Here is a 24636-nt window from a genome sequence, read left to right as displayed (position 1 = left end):
GGATATATATCCCAGCTGACCCAGCGCCCCCTCAGTTCCTTCTTGCCGGCTACTCTGACAGAGGGGAAGAAGGGCGGGTTTGGAATAGATATGAGCAACACATCTCAAAGAACAACAGTTACAAAGGTGAGTAACCGTCTTTTCTTCGAGTGCTTGCTCATATCGATTCCAATTAGGTGACTCCCAAGCCTTACCTAGGCGGTGGGGTCGGAGTGAGATACCACTGAGTGCAGAACCGCTGAACCAAATGCAGCATCGTCTTGGACTGCTGGACTATTGCATAGTGAGAGGCAAACATATGAACTGAAGACCAAGCGGCAGCTTTACAGATTTCCTGTATTGGAACCTGTGCCAGGAAAGCAGCCAATAAAGCTTGCGCCCTTGTGGAATGGGCGGTGAGGTGTGTGGCCGGGACGTTGGCCAGGTCGTAACAAGCACGGATACAGGACGTGATCCAAGAGGAGAAACGCTGTGAGGAGACCGGGAGGAGGCCTTTCATCCGGTCGGCCACAGCAACAAATAGCTGGGTCGTCTTTCTGAACGGCTTCGTACGTTCAACATAGAAGGCGAGGGTCCTACGAACATCAAGGAAGTGCAGCCATTGCTCCCATCGAGTAGCGTGTGGCTTCGGATAGAAGACCAGGAGGAAACTGTGCTAGTTGATGTGAAAAGTTGACACCACCTTGGGAAGAAAGGCAGGGTGAGGGCAAAGCTGCACCTTATCTTTATGGAAAACCGTGTACGGCAGTTCCAACATGAGGGCTCTGATCTCAGATACGTGCCTTGCTGAAGTGATGTCTACAAGGAAGGCTGTCTTCCAAGATAGGTAGAGAAGCGAGCAGGTGGCCATCAGCTCGAACGGGGGCCCCGTGAGTCTGGAAAGGACCAGGTTAAGGTCCCACGCCGGGACTGGTTGTCGCACCTGCGGGTAGAGACGGTCCAGTCCCTTAAGAAACCTATTGACCGCCGGGTTGGAGAAGACAGAGTGACCATGTTCTCCTGGGTGGAAAGCCAAGATGGCTGCCAGGTGCACCCTAACAGATGATATCTCCAGACCCTGCTGTTTTAGGAATAGGAGATAGTCTAGGATGAGAGGCACCGACGCCTGCAAAGGGGGCATGTCGCGCTGAGCACACCAGAGGGAGAAACGCTTCCATTTGGCCAGGTACCTGAAGTGGGCGGAGCCGCAGTCTGGCATGCCCAGTCACGTACGTGCAAGAGGCTATGTGCCCCAGAAGGCTCAGGCACATTTTCACTGTTGAGGTTGGGAAACTTTGAAGGCTGCGGATGAGGTTCGCCAACGACTAGAAGCGGACATCCGGTAAGAGAGCTTGGGCCAGTCTGGAATCTAAGATTGCCCCGATGAACTCTATTCTCTGGCTTGGCTCCAGAGTCGACTTTTCGACGTTGAGCAGGAGGCCCAGCTGACGAAACATGGCTATGGTAACTTGAACGTGGGCCTGCACTTGTCTCCTGGTGCAACCCCGGATAAGCCAATCGTCGAGATATGGAAATACTTGGATCTGCTGCCGATGAAGGGAGGCTGCCACGACAGCCATACATTTGGTGAATATTCTGGGGGCCATGGAAAGGCCAAAAGGAAGGACCGTGAACTGACAGTGTTTGCGGTTGATCACAAAGTGTAGGAAACGTCTGTGCACCGGATGAATCACTATGTGGAAGTATTCAGAGTAGCAGCCGTGTTAGTCTGTATTCGCAAAAAGAAAAGGAGTACTTGAGGCACCTTAGAGACTAACAAATTTATTTGCTCAAATAAATTTGTTAGTCTCTAAGGTGCCACAAGTACTCCTTTTCTTTATGTGGAAGTACACGTCCTTCATGTCGAGGGCGGCAAACCAGTCTCCAGGATCCAGGGAAGGAATAACTATAATAACTACGGGAAAAAGAGAATGTTAGGGAAAGTGGAGAACAACAAAGCCGTGCTCCACAGTTCCAATGACCATAACGGGCGGTAAGAAGGAACTGAGGGGGCACTGGGTCGGCTGGGGTATACATCCAGTGCCAAAGAGGCACCACTCCAGGAGGCTCCAGAGCCGACTCACTGGGTGTTGCTACGGTAAAAATTTCTCCGACAATCGTGCATGCGGCACGCTCACACCTAATGGGATTTGATATAAGCAAGCACTCGAAGAAGAACACAGCTATTTGATTATATTGTTGTCGGACACCAGTTGGCTTTCAATATTTCACAAAGTGACTGCCAGAACCCCCCGTTAGCACGTAAAAGAATGCAGAGACCTGCAGGAAGAAAGACTGCCCCGCTCCATCCTTTACAACGGAGTCTGATTTATTTTGGGATTTGTTTTTTAATTTCTCTTATTTTTAGGTCTAATTGGGTCCCTACACTCTCCTACTTATTGGAGCTAGTTGTACCTAGCATACAATCCATCATGCATCTCCCACTACCCAGTAAATGGATAATTACAAGTTCCCAGTGTAAAGCTGGAGTCTTGCAGACACTGCCAATTCTGAATTTGTGACAGCACTAAAGACTAATTAAAACAGGCTTCTTTTATACTTGCATTCCTTAGTACAAGCTTTTACTCATATTCTCCCTCAGCATTTATCCTTATATCTAACAATGCTGCCAGACTGTTTAGTAAATGGCATTATAATCACCACCATATCTTCTCTATGTAATAGCATATCACCACACAAGGTTCAGCACAATCATCCTTAAAATGAAAGGAACATGTGGAAGGACAGCTTGTACACACTGTAAATTGCTGGAAGTTGAACAGTGAATGAAGACAAAAATTATATTTCCTAGTCTTCATCACCTTGAGATAGCCAGATACCTCCCAAAGACCAATCTCTTACCAGTATGCCAACTTCCCACAAGGACCATGGACCCTCAGAAAATTCCTGCCTCCTCGCCTGACTGTACATTCCAGTACCCCAAAATGTAACAGAAAATAGTTCTCTGCAGACCTGCAAAGAGAGTCAAGACCCCCTGATCCATCCAGTCGCATAAAGTTGTGTCGCAGGTTGAGGTAGGTGATGTCTTGACTGTAGAAGAGATGCTCAGGTACCTCCTCAAGGCTATAACAAGACAGATCAACTGTGCTGAGTCGCTGAGACACCACCTGAAGAAAAGAAAAGGGCAACAGAGTTACAGCTACATTTACAATTTTCTTTCCAGTTCAATTCAATGAAAGTTTATTGGCAGGACACGCTAGACAAGTGCTAACAAAGCACAAGAAAATGAAACCCCTCAGGTATCTATCAGAGGCAAATTCAGCCCACCCGGGGCAGGTTTACAAACAGTGTTTAGGATGTGATCCCAGGCCTGAATGTTGCTACTGTCCATTCCTGTTGGCAGGCACATACACAAGCATGGAGAAGGGCACAGGAAAGGGACTGCTCTGACTTGTATACATTTTTTGATTCAGAATACCAGACAACTTAAACTGCAGGGGAAATCCAGGGTGAGACAAATATCTAACTTATCTTAGGCTTTAGTGCCGCTGCCTGTCAGCATAATATCTGAGCACCTTCAACATGAGACAGAATGGAACCAGTGAGTACCCAGTAGGATTTCTTTGCCAGAGGATGTTGTGAAGGCCAAGACTATAAGAGGGTTCAAAAAGAACTAGACAAGTTCATGGAGGATAGATCCATCAAGGACTATTAGCCAAGACGGGCAGGGATGATGTCCCTTGCCTCTGTTTGCCAGAAGCTGGGAATGGACCACAGGGGATGGATCACTTGATTATCGTGTTCTGTTCATTCCCTCTGAAGCACCTGGCATTGGCCACTGTCAGAAGACAAGATGCTGGGCTAGATGACCCAATATGGCCGTCCTTATGTTCTTCTGTTTGCTTGTTTTTGGAGTGTTGTGAATGTCATTCTTTTTATGCTGGAAAGGTACTATCAATGAATAAGGTTTTGCAATATTTCCTAGAGGTGCTCAGACCCTGCAAACAACCAGTCTCCTTTGGAAGTTCATTCTGTAGCCATATCCCTTTGACTCAGAGTACTTCGTCCCCAGCACTCATGTGCTTCACTTTGGGCTTTGTGATCTGCACTGTCCCACAGGAGCAAAACTCTCTTGGCAGTTCAAAGATTGATATTTGGTCTCTTATGTAGCTGGGTGTAACAAGGTACTGGTCCTGGGATGCACATGCACTCATTCCAAGACTGGCCCCCTTTCAGAGACTTGCTTTTCAAGTGAGGGGTCTGAGGGAATAGGAAGGTCATGTGGCTATGTAAAAGGGCATGTTGAGAGATATAAGGGCAGCTTGTGTTCTGTTAGGAAGACTCCAATGAAATCAGGATAGAAACAATTTTCCACTGTTCCCAGGCAGAGGGAAAAGAACCTGCAGGGAGGAGAAGCCTGCTGGGAAGGTAGTGGCCAGACTAGATGATCTCAGTACTCCCTTCTAGCCTTGGATTCTATAACTATGAAAAAAACCTCAGCTGAGAGATTTGCTGGAAGAAAATCTCAGCTGGACAGGATTATAAAGGACCAGGAAGCTCTGGAAAGAGGGCAAAACCCTGGTAAACAACTGGAAGGACTACTGAGCACTGGAAAAGTCTAAAAGGAACTGGTGAGCCTGGAAAAGCAGGGTGAGCTAACTGTTATTTTGAGAGTAAACCAGACCCCATAAGGCGAGAGTAATTTAAAAGCACCAACTAAGGTGGTTTGACTAGAGGAAGAGGGAGAAAGGAGCTAAACTGAGGCAGCAGATAGGTCCAGTGCCGACAAGCCCCTACTACACTGGGGAACGATCTGTTAACTGCTTTGACAATTGCAACCTCTGCCTTAAACTGGCAGTGGAAGCAAACTGTAAGCCAATGGAAGAGGCAGACAGCTGCATTCTGTATCAGCAGCAGTTTCTGCATTATTTTCACAAATTATTATACTAGATAAGAGCAAAGTCTTTAGTAGTGAAAACATGTATACATTGGCCTATATGGTGGAAGCCATACACTTTACACAAGAAGCCTTTGTTAGCATTCAGACCAATCAATGCAAAGAACAACAAATGCAAGCCAAACACACAGAAAATCTAGCATGGAGAAACGGGATATTTTATACAGCCAAAGCAAACATAAGACATTATCTCTTAACCTGTATTTCACATCAGAAGCTGTTACTATCTAAGTCCTGAGTTAGCACAGTCCACCAATCACCAATAAACATGCTATGTAGTTCACAGGAATCATCATAGTGGATCAGACCAGTGCTCCATCTAGTCCAGAATCCTATCTTTGACAGTGGACAATACGTTTCAGATGAAGATGCAAGAAACTCTCTAAGAGAAACATCACCTGGCAGTTAAAGACTGGTTCATGCACTGAAGCTTGATGATTTACATCCTATTTTTTAATCCTACCTAATGTGACTGTGGATGTCCTTACTACCTGTATAACATCTACTCCTTGTTGAATCCTGGTAAACTCTTGGCTTTTGGTTAAACAAAAATGTATTTCCTTAGATTAGATTTAAATTTATTGCCTTTCAGTGTCATTGAATGTCGTGTCCCCCCCGTCCCCCCCCAGTTCTCGTAGTCTGAAAAATGATCAATAAGAGCACCTCCAGGTCTCTAATAATTTTCATCCTTTTCTCTGGCTATTTCTGGTATATCACTAGTTCCCTCACTGCCATCTAGGATTGAGTTTGGGCTTCACAGTGGGATCCCTTGCTCCAAAGTCCTCTTGCCCAGACAATGGTAAGGTCAACTCTAGAACCTCCCAAGTCTCAGGACCGATTCCACTAGGGTGTGGCACTAGTGAAACATAAAAACAGAAAAGCAGAATAGGCTTCCCCACTAGGGGTCCAGGAAGAATATAATGACAAAGTCACTCTAAGGAGGTGCTGACAAGGTGAGAGCCACTGGAACCTGACTCACTACCAAAGCCTGGAACAAAAGGAACAGGTGATTCTGTAAAAGCCAATGTCAGGGGCTAAGACCAGATAACTGCACGCCCAATATGAAGGACACAGTGGATGCCAATGTGCCCAGTGACGAAGAGTCCAGTGCTGAAGGTCCTGATGCAGAGATCTCCAATGCCAGGAGAACCGAAGCCAAGAGACCCAATACAAAACACAAGTCGGATATAGCCAATACTAAATGAGTCTGTGCCAATGCACCTTAAGTATCTGATACCCAAAAACCCAACAGTGAAGAGGGTCTCAGACACCCAGGTTGGCACAGCACCGAGTTGTGAGATTCATGCTAATTTTTTCTGCTTCTTCCTTACTTGCAAGGAGAGAAAATTATGCCAGAAATGCAATCCCTTCAGGATTTAATGGGCCTGCCACATGAACAGGATGCTGAAGTGAAGCTCAACACTGAAGCCATCCCCTTCTGACTCTGCTCTGATGTGGAATAAGCACGTGGACCTGAACAGAATCCACCTCCTCTGATCGTATTTGGATTCTGTGCTAACTCAAATCCATCAGAGAGGCTCTCTGTGAGTCTAGCACATTGTTCAGGTGGATGCAGCCAAGGCAGTAGGAAGGACTTATAGACTGCTGTAGCCGTGAAGAAAGAGAAGTTAGTCTCTGGGATTAGTTTTGAAGACTGCAATAAACTTCAGATGCTTGGGTAATATGAATAGTGCTATCAGTGTGGGATAGCGCAGAACTACAGCTCATAACTGCTGCATAGCTGCTGCAGCCTGGTGGAATGCTGAAATGAAGCATCCAGCAGATCAGAGAGACATGCAGTGGCTAAGTAGCCTCCACCCCACAGATGTCATAGTTCAAAGGAAGCCCACAGGTGATCTTGGTACTCTCTAAGAACTCGAGTTAGAAGCTGTGTCTCAAGAGTAAGCCTGTTCCAAAATTCTCCAAGCTTTCTTTCCTCTTGCCCCGTATCAGAGCACTCACACCTACAGATTATTGGGCCTCACCGTGGATGCCTGCCGGTGCCATCTCTGGTACTCTGCCAGCGTTTCAAAGCAAACATGGTAGGTTTGAGCCTGTGCACCAGCAGAGCTGAAAGCAAGCGAGTGCTGCCGACGCTTCACTTCTTCCACCTGAAATGGGAGAAATAAGAACAAAAATAGCCCAGTCTAAATTCCAGCAATTACACAATCTGAAATGCACGGAGTGGGGATGTTACACAAAACCAATACAAGACACTCCACAAAGTACAGTCAAGTTAGTCCCCTCTGGCTGATATACAGCAAAAACTCTGTTTCAGAACCCCTCCGTTGAAACAGACCAGTGGTGCTGGAACAATTTTTACAGTAGGGGTGCTGAACGTAGAAACCATGTATTTGGTCTGTTATTACTACTTCAAGCCAGGGAGTGTAGTAGCACACCCAAAACCCATAGTTCCAGCACTTATGGAACACACCCAATAAGTAATTACTTCTGGGTTGTGGTAAATTGCTGGACAGAACCAATACACGTAAAAGTATCATGTAATTTATGGCTGAAGCAAAGAACCTGCATTCCTTTCACTGTTTTATTAAACTAAAGATTGCCTAGTAAATAAGCAGAGAGGAGTCAGGCAGATGTATTCAAACATCTTAACACAGAAACTCACTAAAGAGGCCTAGACTGACTTCTTATAAATCCTGTTGGCCCCTTCATTCTCACATCTTACCTACAGGAAACTAACAAAGAACCAGTTAGGCCCAAGAGCCTCACCTTCCCTCCAACAAGAGGCAGAACATGCATCTTTCCTGTATGGCAATCCTTCACTGAGGATACGATGAGGCAGGTGCCACAGAGAACGACCAAGCGTTCTGCCCACTTGTGCAACTGCGTCTTCCCTTTGCGCACATTATAGACCCCAGACAGAAGGATTCGGTCTAGTTGCTCCACTTGACATGGCTTTTCTGAAAAGAAAATTGCACTTTATCATCTACTTTTCACTGGATTCTTCATTTCCATCTTATGGGGATAATTAGCACCAAAAAACCACATGCAATCTCAGCTATTAAAACAGACAACTACAGGGAAGTCAAGGCAGAGTAAATAGTGGTACACTGAGAACAGAGTCTCATTTGCAGGATAAACAGCTTGTAATAAACAATGCAATAATATTTACAAATATTTTGTAGAGAGATGAATTATTATATACTGTATTGTTATGCTTGAAGATGTTAATGGCTGCAGACAAGCCTGTCTGATCTACATACAATCACAGACATCATTAAAGCTGATGGGCATGCTAGCCATCCTTCATTCAGGCTAAATGGAAATGCAATTAAGCTCCTTTACAGAGTAAGATTGCTGAAACCACTGCCCAAGGCACTGGGAAGGCTTTAGCCAGAACTCAAGGCAAATGAGGAGTTTCCCTGGGGACTGATTGCAAAGGCAGGGGGCGCTGATTGGTTGCAGCTGTGTTTGCATGAGTGGAAAAGTCACAAAGCAACCAGAAAGCCAGAAGAAAGCCAGAGAAACAGGCATGAGCATGGCCCTGAGAGGGAACAGAGACAGAATTCCTTGGGGCACAAAACTGGATGGAAAGGCAGGCTTGGAATTTATGAGCAAGGAAACTGGTCTGCTGCTGTTTGTTCCTGTAGTGTACACAGAAAGAGAACTTTGTACATTCTTTGCATCAAAGAAATATCTGACTTCTACCATCAATATCTCTTCCTAACAGAAACAACTTGGCAAGACCCCACATACTGCTAACTACTCAGGCCAAGAGGCGACAGTATGTTCGGAGATAAACTATGATGGCATTAAAAAAAAAATCCTCTTCCTTGATATGTCATTGTTTAACTTAGAATACAAGCTCTTTGGGGCATAGAACTAGGCTGTCTGCAAAGTAACATGCACATCAAAAGCATAACAGAAATACCTAATGTGTTAGTATTAGTTAACCAATTTTTCCTTTGAGAAAGAAATCAAAGATGTAGCGAAGTTACAGTTTTCTAGTTAAACGATCTTAAAAATGAATTCTGGTTTGCTAAGACATATGAAAGGCTAATTTAAGTTTGTCTTTTGATACAATAAGAATTTAAAATAATTAAACATGTTTTCTAGTAAAATTCTGCCACAAGATCTCTCTCCTGCTTTCTTAGTACTTGTGTTTCTTGCATTTTGGGGAGTTTTTAAAATGCTTTGTGTTTGTTTGGTTTTTTTGCCACAGTTCCTTTTGCAGGGTCATTTTTCATCTTCAGTAGCCTGAAAGTTAGTTATTCAAAACTTGATTTGTGCATGGCATAATATTTCATCTATAGGTCCTGGGAAATGGAACATTTCTCTTGACATCTTGTATATGGTATAGAGATCTGAATATACTGTTAAATAAAGAGGTATCACATACGTGTATTATTGTTTTATAAAATCCTGACAAGTTCTGGAGGCATAGTTGTTAGAATTTATGAGAGCACCATACTTCTAATTTGCACAGGATGGGGTTTGGCACATCTTTTACAATTCATTGTAAACAGGAAAAGTTAAACCATTGATATAGGTACTTAGATGGTGCCCATCACTATAGTATCTGAGTACCTTTGCTCTTCTATGCCAATCCAAGTGCCCACTGCAGGAAGCTGGTTTTTCTTTATTTAAAAATACCAGTTTAAGAAGGCTCTTAAAGTAACTGACAAATGGTTCTCAAGGTTAGGAAAAGAAAGGCACCTGTAGCTTTCACATTCTACAGGGTGGCAGATGTTCAGGCAGGATGCCTTTTCTGCCAGGAAATATCCTTGATTTAAAATTTTAAAAATTCATAAATTAATTTGGGTTGCAATCAGAAGCATGGAATACAAATACAGAATTTTGGAAAGGGTAAACTTCTTAATGCTGATATATGGGCTATTCAGATAATCTGCTAAGTGAAAACATAGTAGTTGTACACAAAATATCGTATTGTAGGAGTAAAAATATTCCAAGACATTTAAAACAATGTCTAGAAATCAGGAATGGAGACTTACAAACATCACTAAAGATCTGAAAATATTAGTTCTGTTTGCCAGTTTTGTACTGATATGGTTCCATGATACAAGTAGTTCTAATGCAAGCGGAACATCCTTTTCTGGGTTTGAGGGACTCTACATAGAAGACACTGTATTACATTCCTATTTTGATACCAAAATCACTGAGGTGAGGCTAAATTGAATGAGCCTCACCTTGCCCCACAACCTCATGAAACTAGAAACCCAAAACAACATTCAGCCACTCATCCTACAAAGAAGAAGAAAACAAAGGAAAGAGGGAAGCCTTCATTAAAGCAGGCATTGTGAATGTACTAAAACTGGTTCTAATGGCATTAGGAGATTGACCCTGCCAACATCACATTAGCCTCAGACACTTCTGACATATTTATGGAAACTCACTCAGAACAATCCCACATCCTCTTTTGAATGAAAGAGACAATACATATTGATTTTAGATGACCATGTGTTTAGCCTTCCCTTAGCAGGTGGGAAATAACAAGCATCATTGCACAGACAATATCCAGCTTCTAAATGTATCTGTATCTAAATGTGTTAGTCTGGATCTGTAAACATGGCAAAGAGTCCGGTGGCACCTTAGAGACTAAGAGATGTATTGGAGCATAAGCTTTTGTGGGTGAATACATGCATCCGACGAAGTGGGTATTCATCCACGAAAGCTTATGCTCCAATACGTCTGTTAGTCTATAAGGTGCCACAGGACTCTTTGCTGCTTTTACAGCTTCTCAATGGAATCCCTGGGCTCCTCCTGTAGCCCACTGCCTTCCCCTGTAACCAGACAGTTCATATCCTGTCTGCATTAAGGCCAACTGCTCATAAAACAGGCATTTCTCACCTACGGGTCTCTGCTTCAGCTGCAATCAGACGTACCTGAGTTATGATACAGGTGGTTTAAAAGAGCATATAGCTTGGTCAAGGTGTTTTTCATGCAGGGCCCTGAACCTGCAAATTGACCCATGCATAACCCTTGCCCATATCAGCTGAAACCTGTTGACATTCAGGGCGCATTGCAAGGCTCACTTGTTTTCTTGGAAAGGGCTGAGCAGGAGGTGGTTGGAGTCATTAGGCAAAATCTTAGGTAGATGCTTAAATCACAAATCACATCAAATAAGTAATGTAGAGACATCCCAATGAAAGGGAAAAGCTTGGTAACTAGATACTTATTTCTGATTTCAAAACAGTGACCTCGTGCATGTGTAGGCCTAAATATTACTCTTTTTCTTTCCTTGTCAAAGTCTGAGCAGAAATACAGAATCCGATCCCAGGCGCTATCTTGTAAATGAAGCAGAAACTGTTTTCAAACATCCTAGTTTAAAATGTTAGTAGTGCTTGCCATTTTTAAGTCTGACATGCATACCTGCTACCAATATGCAATCTGAAACACATAGAAATTCGTGTTTATAAAAAGCTTCCCAGACTCTCTCCAACCTACTGCATCAGGCTACTCTAGTCTGGGCACAGAGACTTCCATGGAAGCATAACTGTCATCCCAGATTTCAGAGTAGCGACCGTGTTAGTCTGTATTCGCAAAAAGAAAAGGAGTACTTGTGGCACCTTAGAGACTAACAAATTTATTTGAGCATAAGCTTTTGTAAGCTGTAGCTCACGAAAGCTTATCCTCAAATAAATTTGTTAGTCTCTAAGGTGCCACAAGTACTCCTTTTCTTTTTGTCATCCCAGAGGAGACCAAAGGGTCCACCTAGATAATTTATTGTCAGCAGGTGGGGGCCCTGGAGCTCTCAGCCTCTGCAAGCAGAAGAGGGCCCTGAAGTCATTAGCTGCCATGGGCACCTGGAGCTGTTGACCGCCATGGGGCACCCTGAGGTCTGAGCCACTCTGGCTGTGACAGGGCCTACGGAGCTGTCAGCCGCCACCATTGCAGCAGGTGCTGGACGCCCCTGCCTCCTGCAGTAGGGCTCAGGCTCTCCACCTCCTGTCAGACCCCCGCCATTACTTTTAGTAAAAGTCACAGACAGGTTGCAGGCTTCCATGAATTTTTATTGCCCATGACCTGTCTGTGATTTTTACTAAAAATAACTGTGATAAAATCTTAACCTTAATCATGTTATACCATTCTCTGCTACACTGAAGAGACCATTATTTCTTCCCCATGTAGATACTTATAGACTGTAATCAAGCCACTCCTTAACCTTCTCTTTGTTAAATTAAATAGATTGAGCTCCTTGAGTCTATCACTGTAAGGGGTAAGCAGAGGTCTTCCAGAGGGTACATCAACTCATCTAGATATTTGCCTAGTTTTACAACAGGCTACATAAAAAGCACTAGTGACATCAGTACAAACTAAAATTTCATACAAGACTTGTTTATGCTGCTCCATATACTATACACTATAAATATAGTATTTATATTCCTATTTATGTAGTTAATAATTATATGAAAATGAGAAAGTAAGCCTTTTTTTAGTAATAGTGCGCTGTGTCACTTTTGTATTTTTATGTCTGATGTCATAAGCAAGTAGTTTTTAAGTGAGGCAAAACTTGGGGTGTGCAAGACAAATCAGACTCCTGAAAGGGGTACAGTCTGGAAAGTTTGAGAGTCTGCCCTAAGGTATGTTCTCCAATCCTTTACTCATGCTCATGGCTCTGCTCTGAACCCTCTCCAATTGATCAACATCCTTCTTGAATTGTGGGCAGCAGAACTGGACACAGTATTTCAGCAGTGGTTGAACCAGTGCCAAATATGGAGATAAAATAATGACTACTCCTACTTGAGATTCCACTCTTTATGCCTTCCAGGATTGCATTAACTCTTCTGGCCACGGCATCACATTTGGAGCTCACATTCAGCTGATTATCTACCATGACCACCAAATCTTTTTCAGTCACTGCTTCCCAGGATAGAGTCACCCATCTTGTAAATATGGCCTACATTCTTTGTTCCTAGATGTATATATTTACATTTAGCTGGATTAAAACTCATATTGTTTCCTTGCGCCAAGTTTACCAAGTGATCCAGATCATCCTGAATCAGTGACATGTCTTCACTATTTACTATTCCATCAATTAATGTGTCATCTGCAAACTTTATGAGTGATGATTTTATAATTTCTTCCAGGTCATCAACAAAAATGTTAAATAGGATAGGCCCAAGAACCAATCGTGGCCAGAAAAAAACCCACTCAATGATCATTCCCCGTACACATTTACATTTGAGACCTATCAATTAGCCAGTTTTTAATCCATTTAATGTGTGCCATCTTTATATGTTCTAGTTTAAGCAAAATGTTTTGCGATGCCAAGTCAAATGTTATATCAACACTATTTTTTTTATGAAACTAAAAGTTTGGTTGACAAAAGCGTCAAGTTAGTTTGACAGGATCTATTTTCCATAAACCCACTGATTTGCATTAATTACATTACCCTCCTTTAATTCTTTATTAATTGAGTCCCATATCAGCTACTCCATTCTCTTACTCGGGATTGATGTCAGGCTGACAAGCTTGTAATTACCCTGGGCATCCTGCTTACCCGTTTTAAAAACTGGCACAATATTAGCTTTCTTCCAGTCTTCTGGAACTTCCACAATGCTCCGAAACCTACTGAAAATCAACATTAATGGTTCGGCAAGCTCCTCAGCCAGCTCTTGCATGCAAGTTATTTTAATCTGCTGATTTAAAAATGTCTAACTTCAGTAGCTTCAGTTTAACATCCTCCAGAGATACTAGTGGAAAGGAAACAATGTTATTACCATCAGATGATAGGACTATATCATCTGTTTTTCCCGAAATACTGAACAATATTTATTGAACATGTCTGTCTTTTCTACATTATTGATAATTCTACCATTTCTATCTAGTAATGGGCCAATACTGTTGTCAGGATTCTTTTTGTTCCTAATACATTTTAAAAACTCCTCATTGTCCTTAATGCTACTGATTTTGCCTTGTGTCCCTTTGCTTCTCTTTTCAACTTACTACAATTCCTAACTTCTGATGTATATTCATTACTATCAACTTCTCTTTACTCTATTTGTCTATATATGTCTTCACTCCCCCTTGTCTAAACCAGGTCAGTTTTTTAATCAGTACAGCCCTCTTCCTTAATTGTGGCTTTTTGGGCATCTAGTAATGTGTTCTTAAATGATCACCAATTATCATTCACATTTTTCTGATTAAATACTTCCTCCCACTTGATTTGGCTCATAGTTAATTTCAGCTTTGTGAAATTGGCGCTATTAAAGCACCAAGGATATATCTATTACTGGGGGGGATTTTATTCTGCTTGCAAATTATAAATGTGATCAAGTCATTACCTCTAGCACCTAAGCTACAATTAATTTTTAGTTCTGTGATCAGTTCCTTATCTGATAGGACAAGTCTAAAAGAATTCCCCTATGTAAGCTGAAACTCTTTGAGTACAGAAATTGTCATCGATAATGTTGGAAATTCCAAGGACGTTTTAATGCTGGCAGCATGAGACCTCCAGCATGTGTCACCCAAATTGAAGTCCCTCATGATCACACAGCTTTTCTTCCTACGCATTACAGATAGGAGCATAAGGAGGTGGTCATCGCGTTCTCCAGTGTGATTGTATGGTCTGTAGCAGACACCAACTGATACCCCACCTTATGCTTTACATGTTAGGACATTGATCCATAAGCATTCAAGATGATTTTCTTGTGAGTTATCAATGACTTGGAAACAAGTCATGTCTTTTTTGACAGTGTCACTTCCCCATCCCTTTTGCTCACTCATTTCTTTCTAAATAGGTTATAACCATTGATTCTAACATTCCAGTCAGGTGAATCTTCCCATCAGGTTTCAAGTAATATCAACAAGATCAAATTTATGCTCATAAATGAGTAATTCCAATTCCTCTTGTTACCAAGGCTCTGAGCAGTGGTGTATAAGCATTTCTTCTCTTCATGTCCTTTGGTTCCTTGATTTTCTTCTCAACATCTCAATTTTGTGATGAGCACTCTTATCTTCCCTCTTTTTACCCTCCCCTTTTGCTATTCATTTAGCCCCCTTTTCACTATTCTAGCCAGCCTGTCCCCAAGGAGATTGGTCCCCGCCTTCTACTGAGGTGGAGGCCATCCAAAATATACAAGCTCCTCTCCCCAAGGAAGGTGACCAGTGTTCCACAAACCCAAAACCCTCTACACCTCTTACCTAGCCAGTGGTTCACTTCCAGAATCTTCTGTCTTCCTTTGCTCATGAGACAGAAAGGATATCATAAAAGATTACTTGGACATTCTTCTTCTTTAGCACGCTTTTGAGTTCCCCGAAGTCATCTAATATCTGTGAGATATCCCGTGATACAATGTCATTAGTGCCAATATGAACCATCTCCAGTGGATCTTTGCCTGTTGACTGCAGAAGTTTATCCAATCTTAGAGTGACGTCTTATGTCTTGGCTCCAGGAAGGCAACACACTGTCCTGTTGTCCACGTGTCCCTTGCAGAATGTTGGTTTGGTTCTTCTCCGTATTGAATCTCCAACAAGGATCTCCTTGGATGGTTGAGAACCCTGTGGGTAAGCATGATTTTCTCACAGGTTGGACAAGCTACCATAGACGTGTGTTCCAAACATCTCTGTTCCCTTAGACCTGCTCGATCTTGAAAGGTATCTTCCAAAGTTTCCACATTGAGCACCTGGTATCAATTGGAAACTTTTAGCTGTGTGGAATTCCTCCCAGTCCTCTTTTCTCTGGTAGCCCCAGCCTACTATGTAAAATGCTGCCGTGACCTCCTGCCTCTAGTGGTTATGAACTGCTAGGTCTCTTCTCTGCCTTCCTTTCTCGGTGACTCCTTGATGACCCACAAGGTTTGAAGAAGTTTATGTAGGGTGTGAAAAATCCATCACCTGAGTGGCGTTTTTAAGATTGCTTACATCCATGTGGAGACAGAGTTCTTCTGTCAACCTAGCTACCACCTCTCAGGGAAGAGGATTACTTTTGCTGATGGGAGAAGCCGGTTTAGGTTGTATCTACAATGAGACAAGGCTGCTACTGTAAGGAGGTGCCTTGGTACTCAGGCCCAAGGGAACAGAGGTGTATGTGTGTGTGAGGCTCATTTCCAGTAATCTCTGCATAAAAAAAAAACTCTTCATGAGACCACCTCCATTCAGTGGGACTATTTTCCCTGAGAGGGGGGTGAGAAGCTGACTTAACTCACGTACTAGGGGAACAGCACAAACTGGTGGCCCTGCAGCCATAGCCACTGAAGACAGAGGCAGCTGTACAGGCAACTCCATGGGGAATAAAGAATCCACTAGTGCTTGTCCCATTTGGTAGGAACAAGGGGTGATGAGTAAAGATCCCAAGAATAAGTTCTGGAGATAGAAGTTCTTACTGTAGGCAATTGGTGGAGTTAGAGCTCACTGATTTGTAATGAATAATTTGATACTTTAGCATCTTTCATTGCTAATAAAGCAGTTCTGGTTTCAGAGGATCGGGGCCGGAGTATAAATGCCCAGAAACAGGAGGGTGGCACGGGAGTCCCTGAGGAAGCAGAGAGACTCATCCGTCTTGTCACTAAATAACTTATGATTGTCAAAGGGAAGGTCCTCAAGGGTTGTCTGGACCTCTTTAGGGAAACCGCTAGATTGGAGCCAGAATCGAGGCGGAGCACCACTCTGGACACCAAGGAGCGTGACGCAGTGTCGGTGGCATCAACAGCAGCTTGGAGAGGTACCTTGGCCACCAATTTGCCCTCATCCAACAGATGCTGAAAGTCCTGCTGCTTTTCCAGAGGGAGGAAATCCTGAAAATCCGCCAGCTTGAAATAGGACAGGAAATCATACTTGGCAAGGATAGTCTGGTAGCTGGCAACGTGGAATTGAAGATCCATGGACAAATACATCTTGTGGACTTATAGGTCCAGCTTTTTGGCAGTGTGGTCAGGAGGGGGCAGATTTAAAGTCCTGCTGATGGGTGCGCTCAGTGGCTGTGTGGACAACCAGGGATTTGGGCAGCAAGTGCGTAAAGAGAAAGTCCATACCCTTAGAGGGCATGAAGTAGCGGCGATCCACCAGCTTCAGCATAGGGGCGCAGGAGGCTGGCATGTACCAAACAGCCTGGGCTGGCTGCAAAGTGATGTCGTGGATGGGCAAGTTGGTACAGGAAGGTCCCAGAAGCTGGAGAAAGATTAAGCACAGCAGCCATACAGTGGAGCAAGCCCTGGTATTGGGCATAGTCATCAGGTGGTGGGGGGCAGGTGGAATGAGGGAATTATCTGGGGATGAAGAGGCACCCATGGGAACCACAGGTGCTGATTGTGCTGACGGAGTGGGAACATGAGAGGCTCCACGTGGAAGGGAGCAGTGTGGATGGGAGATGGCAGGTGATGTGGGTAGTGCATCCCACAATCGTGGTAGGTGTCCCAAATGGGCAGTAGGGCCAGGTGTAGAGATCATCAGGCATCAGTGTCCAGGTCGGAGGACCACTCAGATTCAGAAGAAGGGTCCAGCAGAAGAGGAGATGTTAGTGTCGGTGGAGCCATCAGTGCAAGACGAGGTCCAAGAGAATGGTCGACAAGTAGAAGGGGTTTGTCTGTCACCAGTGCTAGTGGAGAAGGACGGAGCACGGGGGACTCATCCACTGAAGAGGGGAGTCTCAAAATAGGTGGCGGTCCGGACTCTGGGGAAGAGCCGACAAAGGGCAGCATGAGCTGAGCCGCTGGTGTCAGGGGAGATAATTGCCCTGGAGTGTGCGCGACCAGGAAGGACAGGCTGGAAGGTCCAGTCCAAGGGTGAAGGAAGCGGCCCAGGTGCCGGAGCAGACGAGGCAGCAGAGGAAGAATATTGAAGAGGCAGCAGAGGAGCCTGCGATGTACCATGGCACTTGGATCAGTGCACCGTACGAGCCTTTTTTGGAGCAGGAGTATTCACAGCTAAGCGCAACTTCTTGCCCAACCTAACATGGCTCAGGGAGGTAACGCTGCATTTTGAGGTAGTCCCCGTCGGGGAGCCGCCCTTATGCCCATGCTTCTCGTGCACATGGTGGGGCTTTGGTGGGTGCAGTGGTGCCACAGGTACCACACAAGAAGGGCCTAGCAAAGCACTCACTGCCAGTGACGGGCGCTGTTGTGGCGCGTCCGGTGGAGCTGGGTCTGGTTGTACACACAGCTGCATCACCTCCTCCATCAGATATTTCTGGAGGGGAAGTTCACAAGCTGCTTGAGTCCTGGATGGAAATGAGAGGCAGATGGAACAATGGGAGACTATGTGGGCTTCACCAAGACAGTAAAGACAATGAGTGTGCTTGTCGCTCACTGAAAAGGAGTGATGGCACAAAGCACTGTTCTTGAAGCCAGCTTGCCAGTGCATCGTCCCCAGGTACGGGAAAAAGAACTCCTGAAGGGGAGAAGTGCAAGGCAGAGCTAACTAACTACTAAAACTAATGGACAACTATCTAACTAGAAACTACATGCAGCAAACAAAGAGCAGTCCTCTTAGCGAGCTAAGAGCACTGAGGAACAGGGGTTCCAACTCTGGCCACGTGGCAGTAAGAGGAAACTGGAGCGGCGTCGACCCACACAGCATCTTAAAGCCTTGGACACCCTACGTGGTCGACACACATGCGGGTCAATGGACACTACTATGAACAGTTCCAGCTCCGGCACATGGCGCACATGTGCACCCCGTGTTTGGAATCCACATAGGGACCATCACTCGAAGAAGAAACAGTCTTATAACTACAGGTAGCACTACCAACAAGCAGCCACAGTTTGCACTGGTGCATTGGTGGTCTGCAATGGCTGCAATCAAGGCAAATCCCCAGGACACAAAATGCCTCTCCTTCCTTATGCTCTGTCCATCCCACTGGGCTAAAATATTCATTGTTACCTATTACACCATGACCTCAGTGCCCAGCATGGTGACTCAGCAAGACACTATCTTTCTACTGGCAGCTGAGCTGCTGCCAGAGCACAGAAGATTCCCTGACAAACACTTACAGATTCCTATATTCATCTAGCTAGTCTAGGAAGTACCCTGATCTCCATCCTCCCGTGGCTAGTTTAGAGATTGCCCCCAGCTCATGCTCTCTGAATCTATTCTACAGCCAGTCTAGTAAGTTCCCTGCCCTTTAAGGCTCCCAGGTCCCTGTGACCATGCCACTAACCAGTCCTGCAGGTCCTCATTGTGAGCAAGTTCATCATACTAGTATCTCTGTACCTACCTCACTGGCCAGCATAGAAGGCTCTCTACCAGCAGCTTCCCCCATTTGTGTTCTTATGACCCCTATGGCCTGATGGTTGGCCTTATGGTTGGACTTTGTTACCACCTGAAAAGGAATTGCCCCTAACACCTGAAGGAAACAGGAAAGGGGATAAGGGAAACAACAGTCACAAGTATGTAGGGGTGAGGATGGGGGAAGAAATCAGTAAAATCGTTGCAAGCCTGCTGTTGTGCCCTCTTGGAGGTGTTGCCCCACATGAGTGAAGTGACTCCACCAAAACTGTTCTCAGCAATGTTTCCTCTGCCTTTACTTGACCCAAATCCAGGGCCTGTACTCAATCCTCATCCTCTGACATTTCTTCTGGTTGACACTCTCAACCATACACTCCTTGAAATCTTGCCGTCTTGACTTTTGCGACTGTCTTTGCACGATTCTCCTATCTCTCAGATCACACCTTCAGCATATTTTAATTGATCCTCTTCTGTCATTTTCTATATGGTCCTCCAAAGTTCTATCCTCAGTCCTCTCCTCTTTTTCCTTTATGATCTCTTTGTGGGCGATTTTACCCAGCTACACAGCTTCAACTATCATCTTTTGCCAAAGACTCTGAGATACCTCTCCACTCCTGACTGTCTGCCTCCAGGCTCTGCCTGTATGTCATAAATCCATCACCTGAGTGGCATCTCTGCCTGTATGTCATTTCCTCCTGAATGTTAAACTGCCAGGTGATGTTTAACACACTCAAAAACAAATTCCTGATATTTCCTCCCAAACCCTCTCCACTCTGTCACTAATGATATCTTTTTCAGTCACCTTCTCTGACTCCTCCCTCTTTCACCTCACAAATCCAGACTGTGTTTAAAATATACTATTACTTCCTAGATTACATTATGATCCATCCTCTTCTTTCTGTCCAAACAGCATAAACCCATTGGCCAGACCCTCACTATCTCCTATCTTGAACATTGTTCCTTCCTGTGGTACTGGTAAGGTGGTGGGTCCCAGGTCCAAAGGATTAAATTAATTACCCTGCTTTTCCTTTTTCAATATAAAACAGTTAAGTGTGGCCCACTGCAGACTATCATGAAACATTTTAAACTTTCCCTGAAACACATAAAGAGGAGAAGCAGTTAATGCATTAGAAAATCAAGTAACCCTTTAATTTTAACAGTTTTCCTCATTCTCCTCTTCTTCTGCACCTACCACCTCCTACTGCTTCACCGCCAGTCTTCCTGTTCAATCAATCATACCAGTCTCTTCCGCCTATTTGGCAGCTTCTTACTTGAAATATGAGTCAACAGTGTAACACTGTTGCAAAAAAAGCGAACATCATTCTGGGATGTATTAGCAGGAGTGTTGTAAGCAAGACACAAGAAGTAATTCTTCTGCTCTACTCCATGCAGATTGGGCATCAGCTGGAGCATTGTGTCCAGTTCTAGCCACCATATTTCAGGAAGGATGTGGACAAATTGGAGAAAGTCCAGAGAAGAGCAACAAAAATTATTAAAGGTGTAGAAAACATGACTTATGAGGGAAGATTGAAAAAACTGGGTTTGTTTAGTCTGGAAAAGAGAAGTCTGGGTGGGGGGCATGATAACATTTTTCAAGTAAATAAAAGGTTGTTACAAGGAGGAGGGAGAAAAATTGTTCTTCTTAACCTCTGAGGATAGGACAAGAAGCAATGGGCTTAAATTGCAGCAATGAAGGTTTAGGTTGGACATTAGGGAGAACTTCCTAACTCTCAGGGTGGCTAAGCACTGGAATAAATTGCCTAGGGAGGTTGTGGAATCTCCATTATCGGAGATTTTTAAGCACAGGTTAGACAAACACCCATCAGGGATGGTCTAGATAATACTTAGTCCTGCCATGAGTGCAAGGGACTGGTCTACATGACCTCTCGAAGTCCCTTCCAGTCCTATGATTCTATGAACACTACTATGCCTTCTTCCATGCTAACCCTTATGGCATGCATCACCTTCCCCAACTGATCCATAAGGCCATCATACCCATTCCTCCAAAGCTCTCGAGACTCACCTCTGTGATTCACTTATATCAGCTGACTAATGAAGACTTAGGGGTCAGACAGGGTTAGCTGGCACTTTGCACTTTTAAAATTATAAACAAGTATTTTACTGCATCCCTCTTTTCCCTTGATTCAAGGGTCATTTTCGTTGTAAACTCTTCAGGGCAGGAATTGCATCTTCAAACGTTTAACGCTTTGTGCAGTGGAGCTGTGTGGCACTATGGTAATACAAATATTAAAAATAAAGATATAAGCCAAAACATCCCTCCCTAAGGGTCTGTTTCATCCCAAACCATGCAACAAATGCTCTCTTGAGAGAACAAAAGATCTGATTTGTAAAACGTTTCTCTTAGTAACCTTGGCAGCTTATTTCTAAAAGCAGTATCCAGTGATACATGTTAGGTGTCTGGTGTGACCTGTTATATACAAATCCTTACCATTGTAAAAGCGAATCATGCAACTGAGATCAGAGTTTGCTGCCTCTTCCTGTATTCTCACAAGATCCTCAAAGCCGAGCCCAGCCAAGTACTCGTACACAATCTGAAGGGGTCTCTCTGTGGGCTCCAGTCTCCTAGTAACACAATCCACAAGAAGAAATGAGTTTAGTATGGACATGAAAGAATGCCTAGGAGTTTAGTATGGACATGAAAGAATTTTTTTTTTTAATGACAGTTACAGTGCAAAAGGAGCAACGACTTGGTCTTTCTGCTTCTCTGAAGATATCATCTGGCAAGGACTCACTCCTGGGGCCTGTGATCCCTAGTTTGAGATAGATGAACACTTCAAGTACTAAACCTGTTGTTCGCTAAGGACAGGGGGTCACACAAGACACACCCTGGTGATCATGCACCACCCAGGATTCTAATGATTGCCATTCATATCTTTCAGACAGTTTCTAGCTGAGCAGAAAGCAGAGACGCCAAGAAAAAAAAAGAGCAGAATGTCACAAATCAAAAAGGATTTAAAAATTATGCTTCAAAAAGATCATGTACAAAAATGAAAGAAACCCCATTTTAAGAAAGTTCCCTTCCAAATACAGCTGGCAGGAGAGCACATGAGAGAGAATCCTGCGAGAAGGTTTCTTCAGAGAATTAGAGTGACAAGATAAGTCATTCCCCCTTCTCGAACGATCCCACATCCATGCAGAATTCTCAGTCCTAGAGAACAGAGAGCTTGGGGGATGTTCCCAAAGAAAAAACGTCCCATAACAGGAAGCAGGAACTACGCTACGGCTAACAATTTGAATAAGGAAAAAAGGGCGGGCGGGGGAGTCACGCAAGATGTCTCTCTAAAACAACAAGCTTCGTCGATTTTAAGGCCAGAAGGGATCATTATGATCATTTAATCTCACCTCCTACATAATACAGACTAGAGAATTTCAAATGGTAACTTCTGCAACAAGCCCATAACTGCTGGTTGAGCTAGAGCATCTCTTTCAGAAAGAGACCAATCATGATCTAAAAACTTCAAATGATGAAGAATCCATCACATCCTTAGATAAGCTGTTGCAATGATTAATCACCTTAACTTTTAAAAATTCTCATTTCTAATCTGAATTTGTCTAGCTTCAACTTCCACCCTTTGGATCCTGTTGTGACTTTGTCTGACAGCTTAAAGAGCCATCTACTATAAGAAATCTTCTCCCTATGTATGTATTTAAAGACCATGATTGAGAGGCCCTTAAATCTTTTTCTTAAAATGAACAAATTAAGCTTCTTAAGTCTTTCACTGTAAGATGGGTTTACCAGACCTCAAATCATTTGTATAGCATTTTTCTGAACCCTTTCCAATTTCTCAACATCCTTGTTGAAGTGTGGACACCAGAAGAGGACAGTCTGTTCCAGCAACGGTTTCACCAATGCTGTATACCAAGGTAATACCGCTTCCCTACTTCTACTCAACATTCCCCTGCTTAGCCAACACATTGCACTATGAGCTCATCTTGACCTGGTTTTCCACTATGACTCTAAATCCTTTTCTGAGTTACTCCTTTCCAAATTCCACAGTTCCCAATCTTATAAGCTTGAGCTACATTCTTGGTTCCTAGATGTATGACATTGTATTTAAGGATATTAAAACTTGATATACAAGTAAACCCCATTTATCAAGCAATCCAGAGAGCACTGAATGACTGACCTATCCTTATTTACCATCCACTAACTTTTGGTGTCATCTGCAAATTTTACCAGCAATGATTTTACATTTACTTTCAGATCACTGAAAAAGATATTGAATAGAATTGGGTCACAATTATTACATCTCTGTGGGACCCCACTAAGAAATCCCCCCATTGTAAATGGGGCAGCCACCCAATTACTTTTCAAGATCTATCATTTAGCCAGTTTTTGATCCATTTAATGTGTTACTTTTTGTATAGCAAATGTTAGTACAATGCCTTATCAAAGTATGTTATGTTGACAAAAGAAATGTGTTAGACTTTTAATCTCGTCAAAAAACATGATCAACTTTGTTTGACAAGACTTGTTTTCCATAAAACCATGATAACTGGCATTAATTGTACTACAATCATTTAACATATATGGGAATATAAAGTATTTCATTATTGCTGTAAATTGAATGTGTCAACCAGCTTTGTCCCAAATACAGAACAGAAACATTTAATGCATCTTTTCTGCAACATTAACAATTTTATTGTCCCTGTCTATTAATAGATACCTTTGCTATAATTTCTTACATTCCTGATACACTGTAAAACATTTTTCCTTGTGTCATTAATCCTACTGACTAATTATTTTTCATTAATACATTTAGCTTCTCTTATAAGGTGTCTATACTTCATGGCTTAATATACAATCACTACTATCAGCTTCCCTCTCTTTCAATTTCTTAGATTTTCATTTTTGTTCAAGTTTTTTATTACTGCTTTCACTTCACTTCTTTACCAGGAGTTCTTTTTTAAACTGACAAAGCCTGCTTTATTGATTGCAGAATTGTGAGGATTTGGGGCATCTGGAAAAGTTCTCTTAAACAACTTCCAATCATCATTCACACTTATGTTTAACTTTTTCCTCCCATTCAATTCAGCTCCTAAGTATTTTCAGCTTTAGGAAATTAGCTCTTTTCAAGTGACAGGTTTGAGTGTGTATGTATATACAACTGGTCAGACTGTATTATTTTATACATAACAAATGTATCAGACTGTATTATTTTATACATAACAAGGTCAGCTCCCAGACTGCTGCGCTGGGCATCACAGCATGGGGAGTAGATGGCCAGCCCTCAGTGGAGAAAGAGGTGGTTAGGGACTATTTAGAAAAGCTGGACGTGCACAAGTCCATGGGGCCAGACGAGTTGCATCCGAGAGTGCTAAAGGAATTGGCGGATGTGATTGCAGAGCCATTGGCCATTATCTTTGAAAACTCGTGGCGAACGGGGGAAGTCCCGGATGACTGGAAAAAGGCTAATGTAGTGCCAATCTTTAAAAAAGGGAAGAAGGAGGATCCTGGGAACTACAGGCCAGTCAGCCTCACCTCAGTCCCCGGAAAAATCATGGAGCAGGTCCTCAAAGAATCAATCCTGAAGCACTTACACGAGAGGAAAGTGATCAGGAACAGTCAGCAT

General features: G+C 43.4%; 1 protein-coding gene across 4 annotated transcripts in view; it reads right to left on the bottom strand.

The window, feature by feature from the left end:
* PHLPP2 (PH domain and leucine rich repeat protein phosphatase 2) overlaps positions 1–24636 on the bottom strand; it is a 153550-nt gene that overhangs the window by 95850 nt on the left and 33064 nt on the right. For all 4 annotated transcript variants that reach the window (XM_037877416.2, XM_037877417.2, XM_037877418.2 and 1 more), the window contains exons 3-6: positions 21492–21625; positions 7628–7818; positions 6883–7008; positions 2953–3107 (exon numbers count right to left, since the gene is read on the bottom strand). In XM_037877416.2, coding sequence (XP_037733344.1) covers positions 2953–3107; positions 6883–7008; positions 7628–7818; positions 21492–21625 — 606 coding nt within the window. The remainder of the gene's footprint in view (positions 1–2952; positions 3108–6882; positions 7009–7627; positions 7819–21491; positions 21626–24636) is intronic.

This window comes from Chelonia mydas, chromosome 12, assembly GCF_015237465.2.
Source record: "Chelonia mydas isolate rCheMyd1 chromosome 12, rCheMyd1.pri.v2, whole genome shotgun sequence".
NCBI lineage: Eukaryota > Metazoa > Chordata > Testudines > Cheloniidae > Chelonia > Chelonia mydas.
The sequence above is the reverse complement of the archived record's forward strand: the minus strand, read 5'-3'. Positions and strand labels throughout refer to the sequence as shown.